The following is a 16,661-nucleotide window of genomic DNA, read 5'->3' on the forward strand; positions in this document are numbered from 1 at the left end:
CGAAATGGGCTGCCAAGCCTTCTCCCTGCCCGTTGGCTGGAGCTGGCAGCGGGAGCAAACTTACACCGAGAGCCCAATAAAACAGGGTCAGAAATCTACACCAGATCCGAATCAAAGAGCTGGGAGCAGCCCCAGCCTTCAGCCTCGGGGAGGAGCCGCTGGTATCGCCCTCATCGGTGGGGACCACCGGGGGGGGTGGGGGGGGGGGGGACCCCAAAACCCGCCTCTCCGGCAGCACAACGCTTAACCCGCAGGATCTCCGAGAAACTCGGCTGCGCCCCTGCAGGGGAACGGCCTGAGCTCCCCTCGCAGCGCTCCCGTGCAGGCGCTGAGGTCGCGTTTCTCGGGAGAAAAATTTTAAAAGTTAAAATAAAAAAAAAAAAAATAATAAAAAAAAAGGAGCAAACGCAACTTCCCAGAGTGACCTCAGCGCGCCGACAGCCGGGACAAGCCCCTCGCGGAAATGACCGCCGCCGGGACACCGCGGGGAGCGGCGCCGAGGCGGGGTTTGGCGGCGGCCGCAGCCAGCGCCGAGCTCCGCGCCCCGCGCCCCGCTCCGCCGGCGCGCAGGCTCCGCGCCCCGCTCCGCGCCCCGCTCCGCGATGCTGGGGCCGCTGGCGCTGCTGGCGGCGGCGCTGCTGGCGCTGCTCGGGGCGCGGCGGGCGGCCGCCCCCGGCGCCTGGGCCCCGCTGAAGCGCTGCGTCCTGGGCTGCCTCCTGCTCTTCCACGGCGCCTGGAGGCAGCGGGCGGCCGGCGGAGGGCCCGCGGAGCCACGGCGGCCGCGCCCGCTCCGCCCCGACCCCCACGTGAGTGTCGCGCCGCCCCCCTGGCACCCCAAATCCTGGGATCCCCTTCCCTGGCAGCGCCTTCCCCGGGACCCCCTTCCGTGACGCCCCTTTCCCTGACGTCCCTGTCTCCCCCATCCCTGGCACCCCCATCTCCCTGCTCCCTTGGCACTCCGCTGTCCCCCTGGTTCCCCCTCCCCACCCCCCCAGTCCCTGGAACCCCCATCCCCTGGGACCCACGTTCCCCCACAACACCCATTCCCCTTGGACCCACATCCCCCGGGACCCACACCGCCTCCCTTTGCAGAACCCACATCCCTCAGGGACCTGCACCCCTCTGCATCCCCGGCACCCCACCACCCTGCATCTCCCCTCGGACCTGCATCCCTCAGGGACCTGCACCCCTCTGCATCCCCTGCACCCCAGCACCTTGCATCCCACCCTGGGACCTGCATCCCTCAGGGACCCCCATCCCCTGCATCCTGGTGCCTGGCACCCGCCACCGCCTGCCCCCTGAAGCCTCGGGACCCACGTCTTTTCCCCCTCCGCCTTCAACACATCCCAGGGAGGGCAGGGTGGGGATGTCACTGGGCTGTCCCTTGCAGGGAAAAGGATTCCCTCAAATCAGACCAGCTGATATCAAAGGCAAAAAGCAGGCACACTATGGGACACAGAAACCTTTTCTTTTTGCACACTTGGTGAATTGAATCTAGTTTTCCAGGTGTATTTGTCTGCTTAATAAATAATAAACCCTCTGTCTACAACCTGTACCTTGCCTGTGTTCATGTAGCATCCTGTCAAAACACTCACTGTGCCTGCCAGGGAGATTCGGGTGGGCTTTGCTCTATTATTTGGTGAGGGGGGAAGCAGAAAGGCTGATAAGACAGGATTTCCCTCCGTTTTCCTTGCCTCATCAAGATTCGCCTTGCAGATGCCAGCTGAGATTTCAGATCCTAAGTCATTTTTGTGAAAAATCAACTTCTTGCTAACATTTCCTGGAGCCTTCTGGGAATCCTGAAGTCATATTATTTAAAAAATGCTTTGAGGCTTCTGCTTAGCCTTTAAAAAAAGAAGTTGTTTTCCCTAGCTTTTCCTTTCTGCTAATTAAGGTGCTGCTGGGAGCGTTTTGAAGTGTTTTGCCAATCTCGACCGAATTTGACAGGGCAGGAGTGACACCGTCTTCCAAACCGAACTGCCATCCAGGGTGGTTTGAGGTATAGCCAAGGGGTCTGTGATTTCCTTGCTGCTCCCTCAAGCAGCAGCACTGGAGCAACACTTACAAGAGAGATCTAAAACCTGATCTGGAAAATACTGCCAGAAATGATGTCTCTGAATTTTTGCATTGGCATCCAGTAGGCTCACTTGGTGTGTATTTCCAGACACTGTGCCCTCAAAATCCCCCCTTATCTGTACACACAAAGGCAATAATCATCTGATTTTAGTATTTGTTTGTGTTTTAGGATGAATAATTTTTCAGAAGCAGAACTTCATCCGTGCCCAAAAATGCATACCTAAATCTTAATTTCCATGTTCCAGCTTTTAAAACTTCACTTTGAGTGAGTTCTGCACAAATAGGTGAAAATATACATCTGAATTTGAAGATGTGGACTTCCGTGCCTAACAGTTTTTGAGATTTGAGATGTTAACCAGCCCTACACCAGCCCAGCTGCTGATCATGTTAGTAAAGTGCTGGGTTTCCTATGACTGACTTTCTTTCTCTTCCTTTTTCCTTTTTAGTTCCATGTTTCCCCTAAGTATAAGTTGTCCTGCGGACAATTTGGAGCTAGATGGGGAAACAGCATGTTTGTGGCTCAGTTTCTTCCTTGCAGACACTCTTTTTGAGGACACATTTCATAAGGATTTTGGTCAAGGGAACTTCTCGTTGCAAAATAATCATCTTAATTCAGGACAATATTTTACCTTGTCCGTGGCTATCATGCAAGAATTACGTTCCCTCTCTAAAGCAGCTTCTCATCTGCTCCCTCTCTGCTTTCTGTGTCTGCCCTGATGAGCAAATGGGCAAACAAGAAAGGAAAAATGCTTTTGTGTCAATGAAGGCTGTGAGTGTTGTGTGCCAGATTAACTAAACCTTTTCTGAGCACAGGGACTGTCCTGTCTTATGAATGAGGCTTCACTGCTGCTAGCAAAACTCCGTCTGTTTGCTGGCGTGCCTGCTATTAAATATAAAAAGTGAAAGTAAAATGGCATTCCTGAGAAGAAACCTACGGAAAACAAATTGCTCACCTTCTCCCACTCCTTTCCTGCCTCCACCCGGAGCTGAAACCCCTTTCCCTTTCCCTAGGCGCTTGACTCGGTTTACTTCACCGGCTTTGCCGAGACCGACAAGACCTTCGTGATTGCTCGCCTTGCCAAGCGTCCTAACGGGATCTGTGAGATGTGGCTCTTCCTGAGGGTGGATGGAATAGGAGAGTTTGAAGTAAGTGGTGGATGTGGGATGACATTCAAGAGCAGTGCTTAACTCCTATCTTGAACCTGTGTTAGGATCCCAAGCAAAAATTAATGCTCTCTGCACCTTCACTACGTGAATATCCTACCAGCAAGACATTGGTGCTGTCACTGCAGACAGTGGTAGAACTGGCTGGATTACTGGTTATGCCTAATTTTTTGAGTAGGTGTCTGACACTCGTTCCCTTTTTCTCATGATGTGCACAAAACATAGCATTGTTTCTAAAAAATGTCTTGGTAAGTCTCCCAGGAAGAATCTGAGCATTCAGTCTTTCTGATAACGTGCCGCATGTGGCTAACAGTTACCTTGTATGGTTATGGTTGATTTTTTTTCCTTTTTTTAATGACTGAATGCTATAAAAACCATTGTGGAATTGCCTCTTTTCAAAGAGAAAGGAAAGCTTTTAGAGACTTGTATGTGCATCTGCTTCATTCTTGCTGAAAGAAAGACAGTATTAATAATATATTTAAATTAATCAGTATTAATGATATTTATTTTATATTATTTATAGAATCATATATTATCATAATATTTATATATATATTTTAATAGCTGACTATGTAGTAAAGAAGGAGGGAAGATCTGACATAAATCCCTTTGCACTCAGCTAACTATCCTTATGTTCACAAATCTGTTTTGCTAAGTAGTCACGAGCAGAAAAAGCAGGAGATGTCCTGTTTGCAGAAAGCCACAACAGAGAAGATGGATGTGCATTATTTGGTTTTCTGGTAATATTTAGCACAATGATACTGCTTTGTGGCTTTGCCATTTAGAACTGCCAGCCAAGTTCAGGACCTTCTTAGATCCTTCCCTACAGCAACAGGCATAAGCTCTCTTTTAGAAAGGCGGCAGCTTTAGGAAACGACATGTTTTTCAGAGGGCAGCTGAAGAGTTTTGGGAGCTTGCCTACACTAGAAATTTAAATCATTTTAGAGGTTCATCAAATTCAGTCTAGAAATAAATGTACCCCCAAAGCCCTGCTTCAGTGTGGCTGTAAACTTGACAGTGTCACTAGCGTAAGGAGCTGAGCTCTTGCAGTGACCTCCCTTCACACAAGTAATTCAGCTGTATTATCTGAAACAATAATATATTGTCTTATAACTCAGGTGTCTTAGATGCAATTTTCCTTCTCTAACCATCCGATTACCAGAATCAGGTAGAACTGAACAGCCAGTTCAACCAAATGTTCCTCCTGCAAAGGACCATCAGAGCAGGAATTCACCCGCGTTGCATCCCCGCAATGGAATTAAGCAAATGTTTCCCTTACATGTCTTTTTAGCACCCACAGCATCCAAACATGATGGTGAGTGATGAATCTGAAGAGATTTGGAGTGGAGGAGGGCTCACTATTGAATACATAGAGCCGCAAACACGCTGGAAAATCAGTTTCGATGGATTACTCAGGTATTGCAGCACTGTCTAGTTTCATTTATCTACACTTAAGACCAAGGCTTTTTCAACACCATCTGGAAACATATTTAACTAGAAGCTATTTGGGAGCAATAAGACGCGTTGTTTTTTTAAGGAATGAAAATACAGCTAGTAATATCTGTGTCCGGTGTAGGGTTGTAATATAGAATTAATATTCTACCTTAGCACACAGTAGTGTCATTCTTCTGCAGTCTCTTACTGCATCCACTTCCAAACACGCAAGAAACGTTTTCTGTTTGTTTAGGAGTGATACAAAATTGTAGTGCTTTGCCTTACAGAAAAGGACCCTACCGACAGCAGTGGAGTGAAGAGGAAGGCGAACTTGTACCAGTTAAATTCTCCTTCCAGTAAGAGCATTTCACTCTTGCTTTGGGATGTGTAGTGAGTTCACGGTTAGAGATTTGGTTACTGTTTTCAAAGGGTCATGTGCACAAAGTAACGCAGGAAGCCCTTGCCTCTGCTTTCCGTTTATGGACTCGATTTGCCTGATAAAAAAGGATTTGCTGTCCAAGTAGCACAGCATTTCTGGAGTAGTGCTGCCGTTGTACCTCTGAACAGACTACGTGAGAGAAAGCAGCGTGCTTTCCCTTGCGGCTCTGCCCTGCCAGCTTCCCTTCCTAGGTAATCTGTTGACTCTTGCAGGCCGTTGTTGCTCTTCTTGGTTTCGTTTTGTTTGCTTCCTTGAAAAGGAGTAACGTATATAAAATGATGAAAATCAGAATTTTCCAATAATGATAAAATACAAAGATTGCCATTGTCAGAGTAGCAAGTGCACAGCTTAGCCTGGTATGACCTGAAAGCTATTAATGTCTTTTATTTCTTTCCCCTCTTCTCCTAGTTGGGAGAACTTCACCGAAGTCTTTAACTTCAGTGTCGACAGTCACCCCAGCACGTTTGCACGCGCTTTTGCCCAGGAACCATGGACCATTGAGTTCTTCCAGAGGGTCAAAAAGTGAGAGGCGAAATTAATTTCTTCTGGGGTTAATAGTAATTTTTCTCTTCAGGGTCTGTCCTGTGCTGGTTTAGGTGATTTTAAAAGGTGGATTTAATTTGAAGTGAGCTAATAAAGGACATGGCTCCTGTCAGGTGTCTCCTGGTTTCATTACTACATCAGACCTGGCAGCCTCTAAGGAGGATCCTGCACATGGACAGGATCTTCCTGATATGTGGGTGGAGGGACCTGCCCACAGTTTTGGTCTGTAAAACCTTGAGCATTAGGAATATTTTGTATTCTGTCTTTTTTTCATTGCTAACAACCTGATTTAGGCTTCTTCCAAAACCAATGGTGCAGGTGTATCTAAGCAAAGGATCAAATATAATCGTGTGAAAGAAGGGCTAAAGTGGGCGTTTTAATTACTATACAGGCTTGGGAGAGCTGAAAATACAGGAACAAAATATGAGTATCAATAGTGTGTTGTTTAATACAAGCAGAAAATATATATATCAACAGCGTGTTGTCTTTGGTCCTATCTGCTGACTTCTAAGCAGCAACTCTTTGGTGGTACAGCATTTTTTTCAAAAAAAGGGCATTTTTATAGTCTGCCAGGGTGGGAATCTGCTGCTGTTTCATTCTCAGGTGTCTTACAGATGTTATGTAGCAATAACTGGGAAATGTAAAAGTGGTTGCTAACGTGTAAAATCTGGCATAGCCATGATGCAGATGCTCTGAAATCTCTCCTTCATTTTGGGATATAAGTTTATCAGATTGGCATTAGGGCCACCTTGATTTTGCCTTGTTGATTTTGTTTGTGTCGATTCACTCTCTTCTTTCTCCCAGACAAAGGGAACAACATTTCCGACATGAGCAGTGGGGCCAGTCTGTTGGAGAAATTGAAATAGAAAATCATGAGAAAACTGAACTTTCCCTCAAAGGCGTTCGGAGCCACTCTTACGGTAACAGCACCAGAAACAGTTCACTCACTTGGCCACCTTCACTATAGATGGTACTGACAGGACAGTGGGACTAAAAATTAGCTTTAAAAATAACCAGTTTCATGACTGGGCATGAAGTTAAGATGTTTCAGAGGAAATACCATTTTTATGGCTAAACTTGACATGTCGTAACGCTCTGAATTGAGGCCTCGCAGGTACAGTTTCTAAATGAAGAATGAACATGACGGCTCGTTTCTGAGACACCCCCAGTCCTGGGATCACTCCCTCTTGCTCTTATAGTCCCTAAAACTGAGCAACTGTGGCACAGGGGCTGAGGACCAAACAGTTTGCCTTTCCAAGTGCTGGGAGCCTATCTGGGCAAAGAGCTCCTTTTATCCTTGTTATCCATCAAAGGATAGGTACCAGAGTACCTAGACCCAAGTAGGCATGAAGTCTCCCTGAACCACAAATCTCACCTTCCTCTCTTCACCTCATTAAAGGTTGATGCTCCTCGAGGCAGCAATATTCCTGTTTAAGGGGGAGATAGGATATAAGCTCACTGCTGGGCCAGGCAAGTGCAGAGATTCATGATAGAGAGAATTTGGTCCATTCGTGTCTGGTAAGCTGCTGCAAAGGCATCGACACATTTGAAGCTGTTAAAATGCTTTTTGTGACATTTTGCTGGATTTGGCCGGTATGTAGACCTGTTGTCAGTCTGACTTGACGTATGACTCTGTTCCCCTTTCCATTAGGCCTTGAACTAATGGGAAAAGAGGAACAATTCCATAATTGTTTTGGGGACACACTTAGCCTGTTGTCAATTACTGGAGAATTTCTTTACTCAAAGGTAATAAGTCAGGTACCATTATTTCATTTTTTCCAGCAATGGTTAACTTTAGGTTGGGTGATTTTTTTCTTTTTTGCAGGTATCAGGAACTGGTCTGAGATTTACCGATATGTCATGATTTTGGCACGCTTTGCGGTAGGTATTTACATGCCAATAAGCTACTTAACCATGCAAATGGAGGTGTTCTGAACATCTCATATTTAAATATCCTGAAATAAGGCATTGGGAGCATCCACGGTGTGCGATCAGAAGTGCTAACTGGTGCCATCTTTAGCACATATCAATGTTGGAAGCAGCTCTCAAAAGCAGAGCCATGTATGTAGAAACTGAGATTTTGCTACACTGGCTGAACCTTGAACCAAAAGTTGTTTTGGTAACGTGAAACTGTTTGTTCTGGCTTTTTTAAGAAAAAAATAGGTAGGTACCTTTACAGGACAGATTCTCGGCTGCCGCAGATACCCAGTGCTCAATGGAGTCGATGCAGTGCTGATTCACACTAATTGAGAGCCCGAGGTGTTTGAAGGCATCTTAAGCCTTCATGACAGCAGTCGGCAAATATTTCTGCCTGTGCTCAGCTCTAATCTCTGCTTTGCCCTTGTGGCTGTGCCAGAGGAGTGTGCGCTGGGGCTGCTGGGAGCACGCAGCCTGGGAAATGCTGAGCGCTGGTGTTACAAGCTGGCACGCAGCCCGAACAGATGCTCCTGAAAAGGCATTTCCTTTTCCAACACAGGCGTAAAGAAATCTAAACTCTCTGTTATAGGCAGCGTTACAGGAGTTAAGACTGAATTCAGAACAAAAATTCTTTTCCCAGATATATGTTGGCCAGCACAAAAACACACCTTGGAAAAGCCCACATATGTGCAGGTCCAGTAGCTGCTGTCATTTAACGTATGCCTGTGCTCCTTTTCATAAGACTCTGCTTTTGCACTGTAATGTCAGGTAGTAACCTCTCCCTTTTCTTCATAGTTATTCAGGACTCCAAATAACTGTGGCTCTTCCTCTGTTAATTAAAAGGCACCTGACCCTTTGTTAAGAAGGAATTAAAGTTTATCACTGATTGAAGTTTGGAGTCCTCATACCCTGAGTGTCTGTACATATATAACGTCACAGCGTAGGCTTATGTTTGCCCCAGAGCAGCCCAAGTGGAGCATGAAGGGATTCAGACTCAAGGATGGAAGAGAAATGAATAAAACCATGAGATTCCAGTTCCTTCTTATTTAACATTTTTTCCCATATGCTGTTCTCAGGCATAGAATAATATAGGGTAGAAGAGATGTCTGGTCAAAGCAGCGCCAACTTTGATAGCTTGCCCATCAGTTTTGAACATGGCTAGCTGACATCTCTGCATGTATCGTTTCCCTCCTCCTCTTATGTCCACTTGCTGTGGACTTTCTGTTATCCTTAATGTCCTTAATTTGTCCTTAATGTGTCTGGCTTATATTCTTGGACTCTCATTTGCAGCCAGATTTTCATGGAAGATGTATTGAGAAGATTTAAAAGTATAAAGTCATAGCACATAACCTGAGTTATATGCAGTGTTTTCTTGGCCAAGTCAGCGTATGATCCACACAAATGAGTCTGCACAAATTAGCCTGCTTTTTCTTTATTGCTCTCTTACAGGATGGGACTGCGGCACATTTAACAGTTATTAATATGCCAGCTACCACAACTAAGTAAGTAACCAAGGAAGTTTACGCTGCTGAAAACATAGGTCTTAAAGTTGGCAGAAGTTGCTCTGCGGGACGCCTATGTGCACATTCTTGCTTTGAACTTGTATAGCCCGATTTCCATCCGCACCCTCTTGCTCTCCACTCCCTCCGCCCACTTTTCCATTTGCAGTTAGTCACAAGGACGGCTTTTACCTTCAATTACTTCCTTCCCATTCAATTACTGTTTGGCTGATGCTGCTGCCTGTCTTGCTGTCTAGATGATTTAGAGGTACAAATTGAGCACTTCCAGCTATTTAAGAAGGTGTGTCTGTCTGTAATGGGGCATTACGCAGGGAGCCCTGCCTTGCTGACTGGCGCTGTCTGCATCCAGAAGCTTGAAGACCAGTGTTTATGGCCCTGCCACCAAGTGGGACCAAGGGACCTGCCTGTCCCACCTGCCCACCACAGTCCATCCTGCAAGCCTCATCTGCTTTCCTGGATGCGTGGCTTCCCCCACTCAGCATTTGCAATATCCCACAATATAACCTTTTTTATTTATTCCTGCTGCTTTCCAGGGATGAAGGCCATGCTCAACGTTGAGCTCTCCTGGAAGGCCAATGTGCTGGTCCATTTGAGCTTTGGTTGAACTTTAATTCTGCTCCATTTCTTTCCCCTTCAGCCTCACTGTAGGTTATGTCTTTTTCCCTGATGGGAGGAAGGCTGGCATTGAGTGGTCCAATGCCTCGCTGACTGAGATGGCTGATGATGGTGTGATCAAGGATGAATATGGAGTCAGTTTTACTGCCGGTAAGCTAAATGTAGCCTGCCTATACCTGCCTTCAGCTTTTTGGCATGCAGTTAATTTAGTGGAGGCACAACTATTCAGTGAAATTCCATGTGATCCTCGGAGCAAATTTGGAAGCTAAATGCATCATCTTACACCCTGAGAAGTTTACTTCTGTGCTTAAGCTCAGTTGTATGTGTGGGGTGTCATCGGTGAAACGGTGTGTGTCCACTGCAGGATCAGGGCTACAGGCAGCTGTATCAGAGGGAGAGCTACAGTTTCTATTTGTCATGACTGTTGCTTATGCTAATCCAGATAAATGATGTGATTTTCACTTTTTGGGTGTCAAAATGTGTGTCTGGTGGATTCAGCTGCTCTGAAAATAGGGCTTGATCAAAGATTTTACTTAATTTACAAAGCAGTCAGGAAAACTATTGCTCTTTAGAAAAGCGTAAGAAGAAACCATATGCAAAAATCTTGGGATTTTTTGAGATAAAATACTACTGAAGGTTGGAGACATTCTTCCTTTTTTACTCTTATCGAAGGTGGCAAGTACTTTGATGTTTCTGCAACGCTGGATAAGCAGGCTTGCCCCGTGGTGTATAACGGCCTGACTGGAAGCGGCGTTTTTCACGAGTGCATTGCAGATTTCCGACTGAACGGGTTAACACAAGGCTGGGGCTTGGTTGAATTTTATTACAGGTAAAATAATGACAGGCAAGCAGAGGTAAAGAATTCCCATTCTCCTATATTGATTTATGTGGCTACAGCTCCATAGATATTTGAAGCATAAATGCACAGGTTTTTTATCTGATGTAAAGAAATGTTGTTCATTTAATGCTTAATGTGCTTATTAAATTGACAAACGTGATATATATTATTTGAAAAAGAATGATTGTGCAAGCACTTCATACATGCAGACAAACCATGGGCACTTGTTCAGTTGTTTGTTATATAGGTTTATGTAGGAGTTTATATAGACCTCCATATAGGTTTATGAGTCGGTGGACGGTCCATTCTGGAAACTGTCTTATTTGTGCTTCTCAGTGAAGTGCTGTTTCTCCTGCCACATGACTGTCACAGTCTTTTACTGGAGCCTTTTTCCTATTCAGTCTTTTCTCTCATGAAAAATGGCAAGTTTGGTTGTTTACATTTTGTTTGCTTTTTAAAATAAACACCAGTTCTTGGCTGTCAGAGGAAATGCCATAGGTGACTTTCAGAAGACAGAGCTCAGCCTCTTCTGAAAACCAGACACATTTAACGCACATACAATAGTCTGCTAAACCCCCAAACGCCTGCTGGTTGAACTTGAAAACCTTGGCCTGTAGCTGCTGCCAGCTATCTGCTCCACTCCCTTCGCTGGCTGTCAAAACCTGAATGGTGGAGGAAACGACCCAGCGTGGAAAGTCTCTGCTAAAACCCGAACAAGGCACCCTCTGCAAGTCCGGACAGTCCTGGACTTTTCTAGATCCGCCCCAGGAAGGCTTAATTTGGCAATGCTGACAAAATTCCCGTAGGCTCCCATCTCGTATCTGCTTCCAAATCAAAACAGTGTTAGAAATTAAAGGGTGGGTGTCTGGTTATTCCCCCTCGCCGCAGAACACCAACTCAGCATCGCTGCTCTTCTTACAGGGACGAAGCCTCCCAGCTGGTTCCGAATTTGCAGCTTGGTTCAAAAGCCGAAGGATCCGACCTTTCCTCGTGGCGCCCTGTGACCGACAGCTCGCCCCCGTGAGCGTTTGCAAGCTTGTCCCAGCGATGTTAGCAAGCAGCAGCTTTAAAAAAAACGTTATTCCCCGCAAAATGCAGAGTTTTGAGTGTGGGACTCATTGTCACAGGATGCCGCGGAGGTTGAGGGTATAAAAGGATTTGGAGAGAAATGAGATACATTTTAGTTGTGCAGCTCTTAGTGGTTGGTAATCATGGTGGTCTGGAGGCGATTTAAAGGAAACGTCTGAACAGCTGATTGCAGGAAAAGTGCACTAGGAGGGATCGCTCTACGCTCTGTCTTTTGGTAGTTTTTCTAAACTGGCAGCTGCTCCCCACCATGAAGACCAGGACTCTGGGCTAGGTGGATCTCTGACCCAATTTAGCAGTTCCTCTGTTCTTTCAGATTTTTTTTTTTTAAATAAAAGCTCTATCTTTCTGAACCCTCTGGTTGGTACAGTCATTAAAACATGGAGAAAAGCTATTACAGGAAACAACACTGGTTTGATAGTCTTGCCTGCGACTGTATGAGAGCTGAACTGGAAGATGTAGGAGAAAGCACATCTAAATGAGGTGTCCTCTAAGAATAGCATTAATGGCCAATGAAATAAGTGGTACGAACACATTTTTCCTTGTCTGAAGGAAAGCCAGGGTCTGGTAGTCCTATTTAGAAGACGTTCTCATCATTTGCTTGAACTTAGATGCAATATTAATCACAACATCCGTGTTAGTCACTCATAGCTGCTGGCCCAAGGTGCCCTACAGTGTATTCCCTACCTAGATGCATCTTGCCATTAAATACTGAAAATTAAACATACCTACCATATGTCAAGAAAAAACAGTTATGTGGAAGATCTGGACAGAAGGAATTAAGGAAACATGTCTCATTCTTTATACCAGGCAGCAACGCTATGCAACTGCTGGGAGCATCGTAAGGATATGTTACAATAGTACCTCTACCCCATTGAAGAAAGTAGTGAAATCTGGGTGCATATATATATTTTTATAATCTCTGCTTAGGTTGAAACTAGAGGAGACTTTAATAGACTTTAAAGAAGACTTTCTCCTTTTTGGGATAGTTCTTACACTTATTACTATAACAGCGTTATATGCAGAATAGGTGCATGAAGGTAAAATTATTCAGCCTATGTATATCACGGCAATGACTGCACGTTCAAATTCGGGATGCGTTACTGAACAAGGCTGGGATGATGCAAGCAACAGCCTGATATGATGTTACAGGCTGATTTTATCAGCAGTGTCTTCTGCAGCTATGCAGTAGGGTAGAGAGATTCCCACTCCCTCGTTTATAACATTGTCCCTATTCTGCATTTGTGCCTGTGAGCTGTACCCCATCGAACGCAGAGATTTGGGGTGCAAATGCCATGCCCCTCCTCGCACCCCAAACCACCAGCTGTATGTGCGAAGTGGACTTACGATTGCATTTCTTTTGGGATAGTCACTGATTCAGAGCTTTGGGTTTTAGCCGGACTTCTCCTATAAATACTTCTCTAGTTACAGCGGTATTACGCAACACATTCTTGTGAGTCTTGCACAAATTTAAAGATGTCTTAAATCTGTCTGTGTGCTGGAAGTCTCAATGCACCGAAACAGGGAGCCTCTAAATTACTCGAGACAATGGTACTTTGACAGAAGGGAAGGCCTTATGCCTCTTTTTACACATAAGAAATCAGTCAAATAGGTAATTTTAGAAAGGTTAGAAAAATAACTATGTTATACATCACAGTTTGTTCCTACTAAGTATGTGGCTTGTTTTGCTATGATCTCAGGAACATCTGTTCCTTTTTTCTGTGGAGTTTTTGTCATCTCTTTCCTTTTTTCTTCTTTTTTTTTTTTCCTTGAAGACTAAAACATTAACATTTAGAAGAAGGAATACAGGCATGTAATCAGGCAAGGTCTTTGGAGGTGTCAGAGAATGTAGATAATGAGAAAAATTGTTAATTATTACTCTAGAATGATAGACAAATTGCTGTAAAAAATTCCCTGTCCAGGTCAAAAATTAAAAATCCATCCCATCAAGGAAGATATTGGTCTGGCTGTTTCTGACTCGCAGAAACTGGGCTACAGCTAGGGATGCTGTGGGGCAAATGGCAGGTACCTCCCCCAACTCGCAGCCTCTGAAGTTCATGTTCCTGCAGTGGAGGAGGCAGAGGAGGATGACATAGCCTTCATCTCTCTCCTTTTGTCCTCTTTACTTGTTTCTTTTCGTACCAGCGGATGGAGAATTAGAGCACTCTGGAGTTCAGTTTGGAAAAGTTCAAGCAGGGTACAGAAAATGATTAATAAAGTTTTGAGCTGGCAGGTTTATTTGCCAGGTGATGAACTACTGGTACGGTATTTCAGCTTGAAGGACTGAAAAATTGACTGTTGGGGGTTTTCTCCCTGGATTTCAGATTAGTTTATAGTGAGCTTGTGTCCAGGACACATGGAATAACTTATTTAATTTAAAATAAATCTACCAAGCCCCACGCTTTGACCGTATGAAGTGGTCCTTCTCTTGCGGCTCCTTTCTCGGTGGAAAAATCCATCTTGGGAAGTGCTTCTGCAGCCCAAAAGCATTAATTTTGAGAAAAAAAAAAGCAGTAAATGGAGGTAAGTCCTGGCCAGAAGTGAAATGTAGCATATGATCTGCTCTCGTCCAGCATGAAGGGAGGCAGCTGGAGCCTCGTCGGGATGAGCTGCTTTCCAGCATCTGCGTTTTGCACGTCTGGGAGGAACTGAACACCTGTAATTCCTGCTGCTGTCAATGGGCCAGCACCTGACATGGCAAAATACTTGCACAAAATACTTGCACATCCCACTGGACCTCACATGCATGTTGAATTTCAAGACTCAGGCATTTGTAAAGAGGTCATTTAAAGGCTGTCAGCCCCAAACTAAGCATTTCCCATCAATCTGGCCTTGGCTACTGATGTCTAGAATGGTAAATATTTTACTAGGCTTATTTATTCTCCTTCCTTTTTGCAATCTTTCATGTATTCATAGCATAGTTATAAAGGCCATTTTCAGTGACATTGTATTTCACTGGCAGAAAGCAAGGAAGAAAAAAAATCTTTTTTCTGTTTGGATTTATGTCCTAGCTTTACAGTTGGTGAAGCAAAGTGTAGCCCAGGGAGTTCTGTAATTTATCAAAAAAATGCACTATATGGCCGAATTATCTCTGCAAAGCAACCAATTATTTCAAAAGTAGACTTTTCCCTCCATAAGAAGAAGCTCAGCAGCCAAATGACTCAAAGACATTCCAGACAAAATGACTGATAACCACCCACTCCCTGCTCCCATTTACTGGAACGCCGACTGCCTCACGCTCCCTCTTGTTTACCAAAAAAAGCCACACCAGTCTTTCTCCATCCAAAATTGCTCTTCCCTAAACTGTTGCTTTTTTATTCTTGCTGCTCTCCTAACATACTTAGACTCAGAGCTCAGGTGTCCGAAACAGGGCCTCCAAAGGGATCTGTTCTGGGGGGCTTTTTGGGCCCTCCCCCCCATTTTGAGGTATTTTCCTTTCCTGGTTGAGGCTGTAATTAGTTACAGCATTGATTCTTGCTTTTATTCAGCACAAAAAAACCTTACTAAAAACACAGTGCAAGTGAAGTTCATTCTAATCTGGCCATAAAATTTTACGAGGCATGTAAATCAAAGGGAGGAGTGGCAGCTAATGCTCTGGAACAGTTGAGCCCTGTTCGAGCTTTCTCAATAGAGCTAAATCCCTCCAGGAGCAATTAGCCTAACAAGCTGTTTGGTCCACTTATAAATAACGTCACCGATGGAGACGTCTGGAGGTGTCTGCTCTGTGCACAAGAGACTTTCCAAATATGCTGAGTGGTGAATGACTTTTTTTCTTAATCCACAGCAGGGGGGTGGAGATGTATATCTGACATGTCCCAACAGCTTTGCTCACGTATTTATCATGTTTTCCAGGAAAGATATAGAGGGGAAAGTAGGAGTGCCATGCTCTTCTGGTGTGTCCTCCTACACTGCTTGGTAGGTGTGCATGGGGCAGCATGTCTTAAGTGCTGACCCCAAATGCTTTGGTCAAAGTAACTTAGAAATGGCCCTGTGCACAATAAAGCTGGGAATTGTTCATGGCTGAAGTCCTTGCCACATCCCCTGCGACATCTGAGACTGGTGAGGGACTTCTGTTTGCTATAGGTGTTAGAAATGTGATTTGCAGAAGGAGGTCCATCAGATGCCACTTGAGCAAGAAGACGTTGACAGGACTGAGGGTCTGGGTGCAGCCCATGGCTGTGCCAGCCCTGGAGGTCTCGGGCATGGTGGAGAGAAGTTTTACCTCTACGGAATGTCTTTTCTCCTATTATTTGTCTGGAGGGACACAACAAGGTGGAGATTTCTTTTGCATGTGACCAAGTGACTTTGGTTTCTGCATTCAGGGGCATCTCTGGCACATCTGGGCCCCGTCACCTCAGCTAACTCTATGGCCTCATTTTTCGCTTCTGCTTGAGAGCTGACCTGAGTTTTCCGACCCGTACCATTGGCTTGAAGCATCTTCTTGGGTTTGGGTTTTTTTTTAATTGTCATCTGTTTGTCTTTTCTTTTTCTAAAATATATTGTAAATTTCTAGCCTTTGTGGTCTTATGATTATGGAGGAACCTTCTGCAGCACGTAGAGAGCTCACCCCATAAAACTGGCTTTATAAAATGTGAATTAGATGTTTCCAATTGCAAGGATGAATAACTGCCCATATCCCTTTAAAGTCTGACTTTTCAAAATAAGGCTGAAAGAAGCCCTTAGCCAATCTCTGCCAAAGCATGAACTCCAACATTGGTGAAAAAACACCCACACAAGGAGAAAACAGCACTGAACAATTACAGTAGCCTTAAGGTGGTGCCTTTAACCATCAAAAATGGAGACTTTCATAAGCAAATAAACCTCAACACAGATCCTGCCTTGATTTCAACCCTCATATGACTCTCGTTTGAGTTTGTTCACCAAACCCAGTGAATTTCCATGTGTCAGAAGGCATGAATGCTTTTGGATGACAGGATGAAAAAGACGGGGAAAGGATGAAAGGTCTTTGGCCTCATTATGTTTTCACCTTCAAGGAACGGACCTGCATTCTGCATATTGCATCCAGTGC

General features: G+C 44.9%; 1 protein-coding gene across 1 annotated transcript; it reads left to right on the forward strand.

Moving 5' to 3' along the window:
- The first annotated feature begins 587 nt into the window (after positions 1–587).
- Positions 588–11,985, forward strand: LOC104023658 (uncharacterized). The gene is made up of 11 exons (XM_087739764.1): positions 588–806; positions 3,088–3,222; positions 4,532–4,656; positions 4,962–5,030; positions 5,522–5,635; positions 6,461–6,576; positions 7,482–7,537; positions 9,023–9,075; positions 9,731–9,858; positions 10,381–10,537; positions 11,468–11,985. The coding sequence occupies exons 1-11, from the start codon at positions 603–605 to the stop codon at positions 11,568–11,570; spliced, it is 1,260 nt and encodes a 419-aa protein (XP_087595890.1). The 5' UTR covers positions 588–602; the 3' UTR covers positions 11,571–11,985.
- The last annotated feature ends 4,676 nt before the right edge of the window (positions 11,986–16,661 follow it).

This window comes from Nipponia nippon, unplaced genomic scaffold, assembly GCF_047370975.1.
Source record: "Nipponia nippon isolate SJK-2023a ecotype South Korea unplaced genomic scaffold, ASM4737097v1 scaffold_7, whole genome shotgun sequence".
Lineage (NCBI taxonomy): Eukaryota > Metazoa > Chordata > Aves > Pelecaniformes > Threskiornithidae > Nipponia > Nipponia nippon.